Source organism: Eschrichtius robustus, chromosome 20 (assembly GCF_028021215.1).
Source record: "Eschrichtius robustus isolate mEscRob2 chromosome 20, mEscRob2.pri, whole genome shotgun sequence".
Taxonomy (NCBI): domain Eukaryota; kingdom Metazoa; phylum Chordata; class Mammalia; order Artiodactyla; family Eschrichtiidae; genus Eschrichtius; species Eschrichtius robustus.
This window is the reverse complement of record NC_090843.1, coordinates 54,095,130-54,111,359: the sequence shown is the minus strand read 5'-3', so window position 1 is coordinate 54,111,359 and position 16,230 is coordinate 54,095,130. Positions and strand designations below refer to the sequence as shown.

Sequence of the window (16,230 nt, the reverse complement as noted above, 5' to 3'; positions counted from 1 at the left end):
TCTCTGGAAAGTGGTAGTGGCTCTTCCCACCCCACCCCCCAACTTACACAGGCTGCTGAGGATGAGCTCTTCTGGAGTTAACTGCTTTACCTTTGTTCGTAGTGGATGAAGCAGTCTTTTAGACTTCAGAAAATACTGAAGCAGTATCTTAAACTTCAGGGTTTTGTGCTTTTGTTTTTTTTCCAATTTCGTTACACCCATGGGTGTAAATGCTGGAGCATGTGATCCCTGTTATGAGCTTGTTTGCATTTGTGTTTATAGAACAGTAGTAGGATTTTCTATAACATTCCATTTTGAGTATACTCTGTAATGTCACTAATTCCTGTTTCTTCCCCACTGAACAGTTTAGTGGCCATTTACAGTAGACTCTCCCCTTAACAGATAAATGTAACAGATAAAAAAATTGATGCTTGCTTATCTGTCATTCTGTAAGTTCCTGGTGCCTGGAGAGTGGTTTCTAAAGCCCTGTTCTCTTATTCTTGAGTGCCCCAGTGGTTGGTATTTTGAGAGCATGTCGCAATACTTCCATCATCCTCCAGGGAAAGCTCCTTTATGGAACTTTTTCCTTATATAACGTCATCATAGTAGCAGTTAGTCTCAGTATTCTAATGATGACTGTCTGAGCAGTATTTCCTTGGAAGGACCCTGCTGGCTGCTGTTAGAGAGTTGGTGAGCATGAGTGGAGTTGAAGAATGTGAAAGGAACTGCTTCCTGTTTGCTTCAACAGGAGGTATGTGATTGGGTAGTTGAAATCCTAAAGAAGAGGATTGTCCTGGCCAAGTTCAGTGACTGGAGTTGCAAATTTTTTCTCCAGAGATGTCCAGAACTGTGGATTGTTATGCATACCCCTCTTTTTCTCTGCCCTCCCCCCCACCCCCGACCCATTAGTATGTTAAAAGGACTCAGCCACACTGGAAAAATGTTAGAGGCAGAAGAAGAGACCAAGATGGAGCTGAGGGCTCTATAGCAGAGAACAGTCCAATGCAGAACTGGTTAAAGATCTTTTATTCTATCAATGATTAGGTAGTTTGGGGTCTTGTGGATCCGAATATGGTTTGGGTAACAAGAGAATGTAGGTTTTATTCCTTGTTTCCCCAGCTCAGGTGTAGGTAGCTCCAACACAGTTAAGTTCTTAGTTTTGCCAGTTGCTGAACAAATATTGTAAACCTAGTAGAATTTCTGTTTCTGCAGAAATTTCCTTCCTTGTCTACCAGTATTAACATTTCAACGTGTAATTCTTGCTTGACTTTTTTTTTTTTTTAATGTTTATTTTTTGGCTGCATCGGGTCTTAGTTGTGGCATGTGGGGTCTTTTGTTGCGGCGTGTGGGCTCTTCGTTGCAGTGTGCGTGGGCTTCTCTCTAGTTGTGGCACGCAGGCTCATTAGTTGTGGCGTGCGGGCCTAGTTGCCCCACAGCACGTGGAATCTTAGTTCCCTGACCAGGGATCGAACCCGTGTCCCCTGCACTGGCAGGTGGATACCTAACCACAGGACCACCAGGGAAGTCCCTCTTGCTTGACTTTTTTTTTTTTTTTTTGAAGTTTTATTGGGATACAATTGTGTGTATCTTTTTTAAAAAATTTATTTATTTATTTATTTATGGCTGTGTTGGGTCTTTGTTTCTGTGCGAGGGCTTTCTCTAGTTGTGGCAAGCAGGGGCCACTCTTCATCGCGATGCGCGGGCCTCTCACTATCGCGGCCTCTCTTGTTGCGGAGCACAGGCTCCAGACGCACAGGCTCAGTAATTGTGGCTCACGGGCCCAGCTGCTCTGCGGCATGTGGGTTCTTCCCAGACCAGGGTTCGAACCCGTGTCCCCTGCATTGGCAGGCAGATTCTCAACCACTGCGCCACCAGGGAAGCCCCCTTTTGCTTGACTTTTAATGACAATTCCTTTTCCTTTCCTTCCCCTTTATTCTTCTACCTCTTCCTCCCCAACACTCTCTCCAACATCACAGAAAACATGAAGGAGCCCAGGCAGCGCAAAGATAACAGGCGCCCAGATCTGGAAATCTATAAGCCTGGTCTTTCCCGACTAAGGAACAGACCTAAAATCAAGGAACCCTCTGGGAGTCACGAATTTAAGGATGAAATTGTTAATGACAGAGATTCTTCTGCTGTTGGAAGTGGTACACAGCTCATTAAAGATGTCTGCAAAGACAGCCCACAGCAAAATGGTCCTGTAGACCCAGAAAATACTCGGGCACAGGAGTCTTTTCCTAGGACTGTTGGGCAAGAGGATCGAAGTTTAAGAATTATCAAGAGAACAAAGAAACCTGACATGCAGATCTATCAGCCTGGAAGGCGTTTGCAGACTGTTACCAAAGAATCGACCAGCAGGGTGGATGAGGAAGAAATCCTCAACCAGGTAGAACAACTGAGAGTAGAGGAAGATGCGTGTAGGGGAAATGTGAAAGAGGAGGTTTTGAACAAGCCAGACAAAGAGGAGGCAGAAAAGAGCCTAAGTGGTGACAGAATAAGGGCTGCAAAGGGGGAAAAAGGAAAGAGGGTTGAAAAAGGGGAGGGCGTGAAGAAGGTGAATGATGACCCAGCTCAGGGGCAGCCAGGTTCTGCGAAGCGCTACTCCCGCTCAGACAAACGAAGGAACCGCTACCGCACTTGCAGTACCAGCTCAGCGGGTAGCAACAACAGTGCCGAGGGGACTGGCCTCACTGATAATGGAAGTCGCCGCCGCCGCCAGGATCGGACCAAGGAGAGGCCACGACTGAAGAAACAAGTATCTATGTCCTCAACTGACTCCTTGGATGAGGACAGAATTGATGAGTCTGATGGGCCACGGAGGAGCTCAGAAAGGAAGAAACATTTAGAAAGAAGCTGGTCTGGCTGTGGGGAGGGAGAGCAGAAAAGCAATGGTAAAGAAAATCGAGGCACTCTTCGCGTTACTTTCGATGCAGAAACCATGAACAAAGATTCCCCCATGGTGAGGTCAGCCAGGGAGGATTCTGATAGGTTAAAGTCAGACAAAGGCTTGAGCAGTGGGGGCAAAGGCTCTGAGAAGCAGGAGTCCAAAAACCTGAGACAAGAACTTCGGGGTCGTGGCCGTGGCATTCTGATTCTGCCTGCCCATACCACCCTGTCTGTCAATTCAGCCGGTTCTCCAGAGTCTACGCCTTTGGGACCTCGGCTTTTATTTGGATCTGGTAGTAAGGGATCTCGGAGTTGGGGCCGAGGAGGCACCACTCGACGACTGTGGGACCCAAACAATCCTGATCAGAAACCTGCTCTAAAGAGCCAGACACCGCAGCTACATTTCTTGGACACTGATGATGAAGTCAGCCCTACCTCTTGGGGTGACTCACGCCAGGCCCAAGCATCTTACTATAAGTTTCAAAACTCAGACAACCCTTATTATTACCCCCGGACACCAGGCCCCGCCTCCCAGTATCCTTACACAGGCTATAGCCCTCTGCAGTACCCGGTGGGCCCTACAAATGGTGTGTACCCAGCGCCTTACTACCCAGGCTACCCAACTCCATCAGGACAGTATGTCTGTAGCCCCCTCCCTGCCAGCACCATGAGTCCTGAGGAGATGGAGCAACACATGAGGAGCATGCAGCAGCAGGAACTTCATCGGCTTCTCCGGGTGGCTGACAACCAAGAACTGCAGCTCAGCAACCTGCTCTCCAGGGACCGCATCAGTCCTGAGGGCCTGGAGAAGATGGCTCAGCTCAGGTACGGTGGGTTCCATCCTGGCTAGAGGGGAATGGGGATAAGCTGGAGGTGTGCAGGCCCCCATGGCTGAGGAAGATAGAAACGTTTTAGGTAAGCTGCTGGGTGTTATCTCCCTTTCACATTGAGTTTTGTAAGGGAAGGGGAGTTGGAAAAAGAACGGAACAGAAAATTTTGTTTCTAGTCCTAGAAATGATTAATGTTTCCCACTTTTTCTTTAAGAAGAAAAAAAATCTTTAAGAGAACATGGAATCTGGATATGGAAAAGGAAAGACTTTCTAAAGTGCCAAGAAATGAACAACATGTAACTTGTGGTGAAGATTTTACTTTGGCTGTTAAATTTAGGTGGAGGCATATGGGGAAGAACTACTTTCCTAGACATAACTGTCTTTAGAATGACATTCTGCTGTGCAGAATAGAAACTAGAGTGAGTACTATACCTGGTGGCATTTTGGATTTCCTGCCAAGGAAGTGTTTGATTTGTAGGAACCTCAGATCTTGGGTCTAGCCTCTCCTGTGGTGTATTTGGAGCTAGAAGTTGCATGTATTTTATTCCAGAGCTGAACTGCTGCAGCTATATGAGCGCTGTATTCTATTAGATATTGAGTTCTCTGATAATCAGAATGTGGATCAGATCCTGTGGAAGAATGCTTTCTATCAGGTGATTGAGAAGTTCAGGCAGCTTCTCAAGGATCCGAATGTTGAGAACCCAGAACAGATTCGGAACAGACTTTTGGAGCTCTTGGATGAGGTAAACCATCATCTTTATGTTCTCAGGATAAAGACTTCAACATCCTTTAGTTGTGATGGGTTTTTTACCACCCAAAATACTATGTTTTATAACAGAACATTGACAACAAACCGTATGCTCTTTTCTTGGGTTTAGGCCTACCCTACGTCTGTTACTTCCTTGACACCATAACTTACAATTGGAGTTAGTTTTGAGTTTGGAAGCTTTCTGAATGTCTTAGCTGGAGTGTGTGTGTGTGTGTGTGTGTGTGTGTGTGTGTGTGTGTTTTCATATCTTTAAAACCACGGAAAGGCTTATGCTATCAGTTTGTCTTGTGCTTAGTTGGTGGCCACTAAATACTGTATATGCCTCCTTTTACATCAGATGGCTGAGCATTAGCAAAACTGTGAAAGGGTCACTTGCCCCAGTTTCTGGGTAGATTAGATCAGAACAGGCTGATTCGGCTGATCCTTATTTTTTCTCTTTATAGGGTAGTGACTTCTTTGATAGTTTGCTTCAGAAGCTGCAGGTTACTTACAAGTTCAAACTGGAGGACTACATGGACGGTCTTGCCATTCGCAGCAAGCCATTACGAAAGACAGTAAGCCAGCTTCTTTATCTTAAATTTATTCACTCACTTAGTAAGCATTTATCTGGTGTTAGTTATGTGCTAGGCACTATGCTAGGTGTTGAGTATACAAGAATGAAAGATACAGCCCTGTGGGGGAACAGACCAATTAAACCAACAACTGTAACGTAATGTCATGAGTACTACGGCAGTGGCATATATAGAGTGTTGAAGGGGCATGGAAGGAATTGAATCTGCTTTAGACTGGTGGGGGTCAAGGAAGGTTTCTTAGAGACTGTCAAGTTGAGTTTGAAACATGACTAGGAGTGGAAGGGGCAGTTTCGATACAGGGCACAGTGAGAGACTCATACCTTGTTGGGAAGGTGTAAGAAGTCAGCATGCTGTTGTCTGTAATGTGGATTGGGCTGTTGGAGGAGGTAAAGCTGATGAAGTAGGAAGGGATGGATCACTAATCTCTTACATGCCACGCTGAAGAGTTTGGATTTTTTCCTGAAAGCAGTGAGGAGCTATTGATCGATTTTCAACAAATGGATAGCATAGATTTGTTCTTGGAACCAGTCACTCTGGCAAATGGATGAGTTTGGGCAAGAGTGGAAGTAGGAGGGTCAGGTGTGGGCCTGAACTGAGGTAGAGGTAGTGGAGGTGGAGAAGAGGAGACAGATTGGAAAGATATAAGGGAGTAGAATTGAATTGCTGGCTGGTTAGGTGTGAATGATGAGATTGGAGGCATGAGGAGACCAGATCATCTCCCATTTTGTGCCCTAGGAGAGAGGCTGAGAAGGAAGAGATTAGTTTAGTTTTGGATCAGCTTAGGTGGAGGAGCTTGAAAATGAACAAGTGAATGTTATGGTCTGTCTGGAGCTCAGGAGAAAGAGCTGGGCTGGTGATAGAGATTCAGAAGTCATCAATGTGTAGGTGATAGTTGAAGCAGAAGTTGGGAAGCTAGGAAAGCTAGCCAGAGAGCAGGGGGTCAGATTTTTAAGGTGGTGGTGGGTAAAATTGTCAAGTGCTGTAAAATCCTCAAATGTTAAGATTACTAAAAACTGTCCATTGGATTGGATGATCTTATCACGAGTTATATTAGTTGGAGAGGATGGAAACCAGATTGTAGTGAGTGAGAAGTGGGGCAGCAGGTATAATGAGAGGGTAACTTAGACTGTTCTTTTAAGAAGGCTGTGAAGGCAAGAAGGGAAGATAGTAGTCAAAAGACATAGTGTCAAGAGAAGTTTGTTTCTAAGCTTGGAGAGACTTTAGCGTAATTATATGTTGAGAGGAAAGGGCCAGGGGAGAGGAAGAGGTTGATCCATTAGAGAAAGGAGTGTGATTTATGGAGCAGAGGCTTCCTCTTGCCTTTCTGCTCCTTCTGATGAATTGCCATACACAGGTTCTATTACTAGTCAGCAAGTATCTGTTGAGTCCCTCCTCCACGCCAGGTGCCATTCTAGGCACACCTAATTCAGTGTGGAACGAGAAAGCCATGTTCCCAGCTCTCAGAGTTTAGAGTTTGATTAGGGATGAGTACAGGTGTTGCATTGGTAATTGCAGATGCATTGTCTTCTGCAGAGGATGTTGGGGGGTATGGTGTGAAGGGGCTTGGAGGATCATAGAGGCCTGAGGAAGTCACAGTTAAGCTGAAGCTGAAGACCGGAGACCTTGGCCAGGTGAAGGGTGTATTCTCGGCAATAGGAATGGTACATGTGAAGGTCCTGCAGTGGGAAAAGCACCATGTGATAGGGGAACTGAGAAAAGCCTAGTCTGAGGCACAGAGAGTGAGAGGGGAAGTTGTGCTGGAGACGTGAGCAGAGGCTGGACCATCTAGTACTTTATTCTGAGGATAGTGGAGAGCCTTTGGCCGAATTTGTTTTTTTTTCTTCCCCCCCATTGAGGTAGCAAAGTGGCTGTAGAGTGGAAACATAGCGGTTTCCTTGGTGCTTTACCGGTTAAATACCAAGGATTCTTGGTGTTCATTCATAGAGAGAATGTGTGGAGTAGTCAGAACTCTGAAGGTGTATGACATGTAGTGATGTATAACTTTGCTGAGGCATACTTTTGAGTTATGTGTTAGGAGGCTGATGTGCAGTAGCTACTCACTTAGCTAGTAAATGAGCCTTCCTGTGGGGTCAGTATCTACTTTATTCAGTGACATGGTAGTTTCTTGTCTGTGGGTGGAGTGGTATTATATCTTATGAAGTGATGTCCCTTAGGAAGGTTTTTTTGGTTGGGTACGTGTCTTGGGATTGTTAAGGGTTTACTCTTTTGTTTTCTCATTGAGTGACAGATGCCAAGCGCATCAGTGAGGAAACATATGTAGTATTACTCAGTCCTGGCATATTGTAGGTGTTTGCTAAAGGGTAACATTGTTTTAGGGAATTATTATTGTCTTGCAAAGGGGATGCAATGCAGTAACACAATACAGTGGTATTAACAGTTTGAGGAGCGAAAGATGATGGCAGGAAAAGAACAGAGTAAACAATTATTTTAATATTTGTATATCACTTTTTTCTTTTTGGCCGCACTGCGTGGCTTGTGGGATCTTAGTTCCCCAACCAGGGATCAAACCCAGGCCCACAGCAGTGAAAGCATCAAGTTCTAACCACTGGACCTCCAGGGAATTCCCTGTATGTCACTTTATAATTTGTATTTTTACACTTATTCCCTACAGTTTCCCTATGAAATAGGTATTTTTATATTCCGTTGAAGAAACTGAGTCCCAAAGACTTAGTTGAGATCACACAGCTACTACAAAGAGAGTCAGAATGTTTTCTTCCACTTGACTGGGACTCGAAATACGAATGACCTCCTCTCCCTTTTGCACTTTCTCAGTAAATTTTGCATCACATTGTTGGCTTTTTTTTCTAGTCAAGTTTAGACTGAAAACTTTTTGCTTTGTTGAGGACTACTGGTGCCTTATTATTAAGGCTGCTCTGTTATTTTGACCCCATCCCTGTCCTTTGGGGTTGAAGTTAGAGTTTCTTGGGTATATGCTACTAACTGATCGTTTTTCCTGAAGGTAAAATATGCCTTGATCAGTGCCCAACGATGTATGATTTGCCAAGGAGATATTGCCAGATATCGGGAGCAAGCCAATGACACGGCAAACTACGGGAAAGCACGCAGGTACTGTTGCCTCTTGTTCGTTATTCCTCTTCCCTGTGTGGCTTTAATCCAAGCCCTATTAAGAGCAGTGGGCCACCTGAGCTGCCTCCTATATATATGTCCTACAGGTGACCCTATTGGCCTCGTGCTTTACCACTCCAAGGTTACAGCTTAAGTAGTAAGGGCTATCAGGTGATGAATTGGGAAAGTATTGATAGAGAACTTTTTTTTTTTTTTTTTTTAATACTGTTTCTCTATTACAGCTGGTACCTGAAAGCCCAGCACATTGCTCCCAAGAATGGGCGCCCCTATAACCAGTTGGCTCTGCTGGCAGTGTATACGGTAAGAAATCTTGGATGGGGAAGTATTTTGCAGGCAGTATGTTAGAAATACGGATTTTGATAGCATCAGCTCCTGGAGCTAGATTTCATCTGAACACTATGACCCAAAGCATATCCCCTTCTGCCTCCCATCCTCAAACTCCTTTTGTTACTGTTACTTTCAGAGGTAAGTTGTCAGGGATCCCTCACTTCAGTTGAATCCACTTTTATTGCACTTAAGTTCCTAGGGGAATGCTTATTCTCCAGCCAAACATTGCTCTTTGTTTTTGACCAAGGTTTCTGCTCTGAATCTTGTATTGTTTCCCTTCCCTAGGTTGAACTAGGTTACTCATTTCTAGAAGGAAAATAAGGCTCCCTTTATCTCTCCCCTTTAAAGTCCTCAACTAGCCCGAAGTACATCCTTCCTTCCTTTCCTCAGATCATCCCCTTATTCGTCTTAGCTTTTCACCTAAGGAGTCTCCTTAGCAGAAGCACAGTAAGTGCCAAATTGTACCTCCTTAGATCTTACCAAACTCCTCTGAATGTGCCTCTAAAGGTGAGCCTTGGGAGCTGACAGAGCCCCTAGTGAGGAAGCTGACTTCAAGGGGGAGGGGGAGGGGCCACTGGTAAGTACCAAAGGTTTAAGAAGCAGCTAACGTGCTCGTTAGCAGGGAGAGTTTTCTTAATGCTGTAAAAGTCATTGCCCAAATAAAGAGTGTTTGAATTGATATTTTTATTCTACAAAGATTCAAAAATATTCCTAATACTTAATTATGGATTGAAATTGTTGATTAAGTAATGTGGTTTACAGATACACTTCCTGCAGAATCTATTGAATCTCTCTGTCTCTGCTTTTTACCTCTGTCCTATTCTCTTTGTGATATGCATTGAGATTTTTTTTTCACCCCTCTTTGTGGCTTTATTTTTCTCTCCCCTTTATTCTTATCCACCTTCTGTTTTCCCTTCTCTCTCATTTCTTGTCTCTTTTCCCAGTTTTTCTTCTTTGTAATCATCTAATGAATTGCTTTTTTTCTTGTTAACTAGAAAATATAATTTAAAAAATTTTCCCCTCAATGGCTTTTAATAAAAATTGTCGTAAAATTCATGTAACAAAATTAACCATTAATTATGGTCTGTACCTAGGAATGGAATTGCTGGGTCATATGGTAATTCTATGTTTAACTTTCTGAGAAGCTGCCAAACTGTTTTCAATAGTGGCTGCACCATTTTACATTTCCACCAGCAGTGTAGGAGAGTTCTGGTTTCTTCATGTTCATGCTAACATTTGTGACTTTTCATTTTTTTGATTATGACCAACCTAGTGGGTATGAAGTGATACCTCATTGTGGGTTCCCTCCTCCCCACTTGAGGACTTTTTTTTTCTTCTTTAATGTTTTTTTTTCTTTTTTTGGTCAGTTTTAGGTTTACAGAAAATTGAGCAGAAAGTGCAGAGAGTTCCCATATACTTCCTCAGCTCTCAGTTTTCCCTATTATGAACATCTTGCATTAGTGTAGTACATTTGTTACAGTTGATGAGCCAGTATAGGTATGTTATTATATTACTAAAGTCCATAGCTTACACTAAGGTTCACTTTTACTGTTGCACACTCTGAGTTTGAACAAATGTATAATAACATGTATCCACCATTATATTATCATGCAGAATATTTTCACTGCTCTAAAAATATCCTGTGCTCCACCCTCCACCTCTTTATCCTTCTTCCCTCCCCCAAACCTTTGGCAATCACTGATGTTTCTACTGTCTCTACAGTGTTGTCTTTTCCAGAATGTCATATAGTTGGAACCATACAGTATGTAGTCTTTTCATATTGGCTTCTTTCACTTAGCGTTTAGGGTTATTTTTGTGGCTTGATAGCTCTTTTCTTTTTGTTGTTGAGTAATATTCCATTATATGGATGTACCACAGTTTATCTATTCCCCTATTGAAGGACATCTTGGTTGTTTCCAAGTTTTGACTGTTATTAATAAAAGTGCTATAAACGTTCGTGTGCATGTTTTTGTGTGGACATAAGCTTTCATCTCATTTGGGTAGATACTTAGGAGTGTGATTGCTGGGTTGTGTGGTTAGAGTATATATAGTTTTGGAAGAAACTGTCAAACTGTCTTCCATAGTGGCTGTACCATTTTGCATCCCTACCAGCAGTGGATGAGAGTTCCTATTGCTGTGCATCCTTGTCAGCATTTGGTATTGTCAGTGTTCTGGATTTTCCTCATTCTAATAGGTGTGCAAAATCCTATTTGTGTTAAACTTCATTTTAACTTGCAATTCCCTAATGACATACAATGTAGAACATCTTTTCATATGCTAATTTCCCATCTGTGTATTTTTGGTGATGTGTCTGTTTAGATCTTTTGCCCATTTTTAAATTGGGTTGTTTGTTTTCTTATTGTTGAGTTTTAAGAGTCATTTTATGTTTTGGATACCAGTCCTTTATCAGACATGTGTTTTACAAATATTTTCTCTCAGTCTGTGGCTTTCTTTTCATTTTCTTAGTGTTTTTCACAGAGCAGAAGTTTTTAAGGTTAATGAAATCTAACTTTGCCAACTTTTTCTTTCATGGATTGTGCTTTTGGTGTTGTATCTAAGAAGGCATGACTAAACCCAGGTTACCTAGATTTTCTCCTATGTTATCTTCTAGGAGTTGTAGAGTTTTGCATTTTACATTTAAGTCTACAGTACATTTTGAGTTAATTTTTGTGACAGGTGTAAGGTCTGTGTATAGATTCATTGTTTTGCATGTGGATGTCCAGTTGTTTTCAACACCATTTGTTGAAAAGACTATCCTTTCTCCATTGAATTGTCTTTGCTCCTTTGTCAAAGCTCGACTGACTATATTTGTGAAGGTCTATTTCTGGGCTCTCTGTTCTGTTCCATTGATCTATTTGTCTGTTCTTTGGCCAGTACCACACTGTCTTGATTACGGTAGCCTTATAGCAAGTCTTGAAGTCGGGTAGTGTCAGTCTTCCAACTTTTTTCTTTTCCTTCAATATTGTGTAGGCTATCCTGGATGTTTTGCCTTTCCATATAAACTTTAGAATCAGTTTGTTGACATCTACAGATCTAGTGAGTGTGAAGTGATATGTCATTGTGGTTTTGATTTGCATTTCCCTGATGACTAATGATATTGAACATCTTTTCATATGCTTATTTGGATGTTTGGAAAAATGTCTATTCAAGTCCTTTACCCATTTTTTTAAAAATTAAGAAAATTTAAAAAAATTTTCTTAATTGTAAAATACACATAAAACCAAATTTGCCATCTTACCCATTTTTTAAAAATTAAATTAATTAATTAATTTATTTATTTGTTTTTGGCTGCGTTGTATCTTCGTTGCTGCATGCGGGCTTTCTCTAGTTGTGGAGAGCAGGGCTACTCTTTGTTGCGGTGTGCGGGCTTCTCATTGCAGTGGCTTCTCTTGTTGCAGAGCATGGGCTCTAGGCACGCGGGCTTCAGTAGTTGTAGCACTCGGGCTCAGTAGTTGTGGCTTGCGGGCTCTAGAGCGCAGGCCCAGTAGTTGTGGCGCACGGGCTTAGTTGCTCCACAGCATGTGGGATCTTCCCGGACCAGGGCTCAAACCCGTGTCCCCTGCATGGGCAGGCGGATTCTTAACCACTGCACCACCAGGGAATTCCCATCTTACCCATTTTTTTTTTTTTTTTTTAATTTTTATTTATTTATGCCTGCGTTGGGTCTTTGTTGCTGCTTGCGGGCTTCAGTAGTGTGACTTGCGGGCTCTAGAGCGCAGGCTCAGTAGTTGTGGCGCTCGGGCTCAGCTGCTCCGCAGCATGTGGGATCCTCCCCGACCAGGGCTCGAATCCACGTTCCCCGCATTAACAGGCGGATTCCCAACCACTGCGCCACCAGGGAAGCCCCTTACCCATTTTTAAGTGTACTGTTCAGTAGTGTTGAGTACATTCACATTGTTGTGCAATCACTCTCCAGAACTCTATTCATCTTGCAAAACTGAAACTCTCTACCCATTAAAACAACAACTCCCTATTTTTCCCTCCCTCTGGCCGTTGGCAGCCACCCTTCTTCACCTTTCCATCTCTGTGAATTTGTCTACTCTAGTTACCTAATATAAATGGAATCTGAAAGTATTTGTCTTTTTGTGACTGGCTTATTTCACTTAGCATTATATCCTTAAGGTTCATCCATGTTACAGCTCATGTCAATTTCCTCCTTAAGGCCGAATAATATTCAATTGTATGTATATACCACATTTTGTTTATCTGTTCATCTCTCGATGGACACTTCCACCTTTTGGCCATTGTGAATACTACTACTATGAATATGAGTGTGCAAATACCTCTTCATGACTCTGCTTTCAATTCTTCTGAATATATACTCAGAAGTGGAATTGCTGGGTCATGTGGTAATTGTATTTTCAATTTTTGGAAGAACCACCATATTGGCAGCTGCACCATTTTACATTCCCACCAGTAGTGCACAAGGGTTCCAGTTTCTCCACATCCTTGCTAACACGCACTATTTTCTGTTGTTGTGTGTGTGTGTGTGTTTAAATAGTAGCCAGCCTAACTGCTTCAAAGTTGTATGGCATTGTGGTTTTGACTTGCATTTCTCTAATGAGTACTGATTTTTTTATGTTCTTGTTGGCCATCTGCATATTTTCTTTGGAGAAATGTCTATTCAGATCCTTTGCATATTTTTAAATTGGGTTGTCTTTTATGTTGTTGAGATGTAGGAGTTCTTTATATATTCTGACGTTTATCAGATATGTGATTTACAAATATTTTCTCCCATTTTATGGGTTGTCTTTTCACCCTCTTGATAGTGCCCTTTGATGCACAAAAGTTTTTTTTTTAAGATTTATTTATTTGGTTGTGCTGGGTCTTAGTTGCGGCAGGTGGGCTCCTTAGTTGTGGCAGGCGGGCTCCTTAGTTGTGGCATGTGACCTCTTAGTTGCGACACGTGGCATCTAGTTCCCTGACCAGGGATCAAACTCAGGTCCCCTGCATTAGGAGCTTGGAGTCTTAACCACTGCGCCACCAGAGAAGTCCCCACAAAAGTTTTTAATTTTGATGAAGTCCAATTCATCTATTTTTTCTTTTGTTGCTTGTGCTTTGATGTCATAGCTAAGAAACTCTTAACCAAATTAAAAGTTAAGATTTATTATTTATTTATTTAGAAGAAAATACAGGGATACATTTTTTATAGTTTTAGTTCTTATATTTAAGTCTTTGATCCATCTTTGGTTAATTTTTGTATATGGTGTGAAGTAAGGGTCCAATTCATTCTTTTGCATGTGGACATCCAATTCTCCTAGCACCATTTGTTGAAGAGACTGTTCTTTCCCCATTAAATAGTCTTGGCACCCTTGTCGAAAGTCAGTTGATGTATGATAGGTTTACTTCTGGACTCTCGATTCTCTCCCATTGATCCATATGTCCACCTTTGTGCCAGTACTACGTTGTTTTAATTACTGTAGCTTTGTGGTAAGTTTTGAGATTGGGTATGTGAGTCTTCCAAGTTTGTTTTTCTTTTTCAAGATTGTTTTGGCTATCTGGGGTTCCTTGGAATTCCATATGGATTTTAAGATCGGCTTTTTCATTTCTGCCAAAACAGTCATTGTGATTTTGATAAGGATTGCGTTGAATCTGTGGATTGCTTTTGGGAGTATTTACATCTTTACAGTATTGTCTTCTGCACAAACACAGGATGTTTTCCATTTATTTAGGTCTTCTCTAATTTCTTTCAGAAATGTGTGGTCATTTTCAGTGTGTAAGTTTTGCATTTCCTAGGTTAAATTTATTCCTAAGATATAAATATTCCTAACATATAAAGGTATGGTATTATTTTTGATGCTATTATGAATGGAATTATTTTCCTCATTTTTCAGATTGTTCATTACTAATGTATAGAAATACAACTGATTTTTGAGTGTTAATCTTTTTTTTTTTTTTTTAATATGTATTTATTTGGCTGTGCTGGGTCTTAGCTGCGGTATGTGGGGTCTTAGTTGTGGCATGTGGGATCTAGTTCCCTGACCAGGCATCGAACCCAGGCCCCCTGCATTGGGAGTGCGAGTCTTAACTGCTGGACCACCAGGGAAGTTCCTTGAGTGTTAATCTTGTGTCTTCCCTCAGTGGTCTGTTGCTACACTGATTAAATTGGTATGTGTTTCTTTCATGGACCTCTTACCTAAGTTAGTACTCTTTTCAAGTTCTTTTCCTCTGTCCCTCTTTTTCTGTCTCTGTGTTAACCCAGTTGTCTGTTTTTTTGGCCACGTCAGGCGGCATGTGGGATCTTAGTTCCCTGACCAGGGATTGAACCTGTGCCCCTTGCATGGGAAACGCAGAGTCTTAGCCACTGGACCACCAGAAAAGTCCCCCCAGTTGTCTTTTAAGATCACTTTCTCAGCTTTTCTGTAACCTTTCATTCAGTGGACCTCAAGTATTTACTGAGAACATGCTGTGCACAGTGCTTTGCAAGGTGCTGTGAGTGGTAAATATTTGATATGGTTTCTGTCCTGAAAGAAAACATTGTTGAGAAGACAAGTGAGGTGTATAGACAGACAATGATACAAATTAGACTTGATGCAATTTGATGCAATTGATTGTTAGATACATCATTTCCTATACCACTAAGAAAGAAGAATGTGAATTAAGATAAGACATGATGGTAGATAGTGATTGAGTTGTATCTTGATTTCAGAGATGTTAAAATATGAAAAAAATCATTGTAGAACTGGTAAAATACTGTAAAATCAAATGAGTGGCGTAATTGGAATAACATTAAAGATAGCTCCCACTTAACTGACTGAAACTGGGTACCAGATGTTCTGTTAAACTGTATATATTATATGAATTTTAATCTTTTCAGGAGCCATATATGTTGGTGAATATCTTCATTTTACAAATAAGGAAACCTTTCTAGGTTGACTTTCTTAGGGTTATACCTAATAAATGGCAGGACCAAATTCAGACTCAGGCAGTTAAGCTTAGAATGTACACCTTTAACCATGCTAGATGAATGCAAGATGGGACTTTTAAAGAGTGAGTAGGTGCTGGGCAGAGAAGGGAAGTAGTAGTCTAGGTGCATTTTGAGACAGAAAAGGTAACGATGTATATGATAGAAAGATAGAAAGGCTTTTTGATATTCTTTCCCCCTTTATTTCAGTGTATTCCCTTCTTTCTGACCCTCTCCCTTTCTTTTACTTATTAATTGGTTTTAAAATGGACTTGAAGTATTTATTTGCTGCATGCATTGGATAATAGTTTGTTTCCTTTTCTTCGTGGAGTCAGTATGTTGTAGTGAAAACATAAACTTAGGAGCCAGGCAGACCTAGGTTCAAATACTAGCTTATCTGGGATTTGGCTTTAAGACCTTGTTGGGCAAGTTATGTAATAATCTTCCTGAGCCCCTATCTCTTCATCATTAAAACGGGAATAGTAATCCCTGTGGGGCAGTTTCCTTAGGTTTGGAAATAATATCATAATATCTATGGAGTGCTGATCATTTACCTCACACTTAGCTATGCTTAATCAGTGATATTGCCATTGTTATTTATAATGTTTTAAAAACAATAATTAGTACATGCTGAACATTTTCTTTCTCTAAAAAGAAAACATAATTGGTTTCATATTTTCTGAGGCTCTTTATTCGTGTCTCCTGCTTCTGAGCATGTGGCTTTAAGAGAACCTCTACATGTAAGACGTAGTACTGGGCAAGAAGAGAGCTCTGATGTATTCGCCATGGCTTCTCCCATGGATAGTTGTCTCATTTTCATGTTGGAACTCCTCACAGCTTGGAGCACAGGTTGGG

At 41.6% G+C, this 16,230-nt stretch overlaps 1 protein-coding gene across 3 annotated transcripts in view; it reads left to right on the top strand.

Moving 5' to 3' along the window:
- Nucleotides 1-16,230, top strand: part of SMG6 (SMG6 nonsense mediated mRNA decay factor) — a 234,536-nt gene that overhangs the window by 971 nt on the left and 217,335 nt on the right. For 2 of the 3 annotated variants that reach the window (XM_068530486.1, XM_068530487.1), the window contains exons 2-6: nt 1,956-3,690; nt 4,246-4,438; nt 4,908-5,018; nt 8,017-8,123; nt 8,366-8,444. The exons of the other annotated variant lie outside the window; for it this stretch is intronic. In XM_068530486.1, the coding sequence (XP_068386587.1) occupies nt 1,956-3,690; nt 4,246-4,438; nt 4,908-5,018; nt 8,017-8,123; nt 8,366-8,444 (2,225 nt within the window). The remainder of the gene's footprint in view (nt 1-1,955; nt 3,691-4,245; nt 4,439-4,907; nt 5,019-8,016; nt 8,124-8,365; nt 8,445-16,230) is intronic. 3 annotated transcript variants of the gene reach the window in all.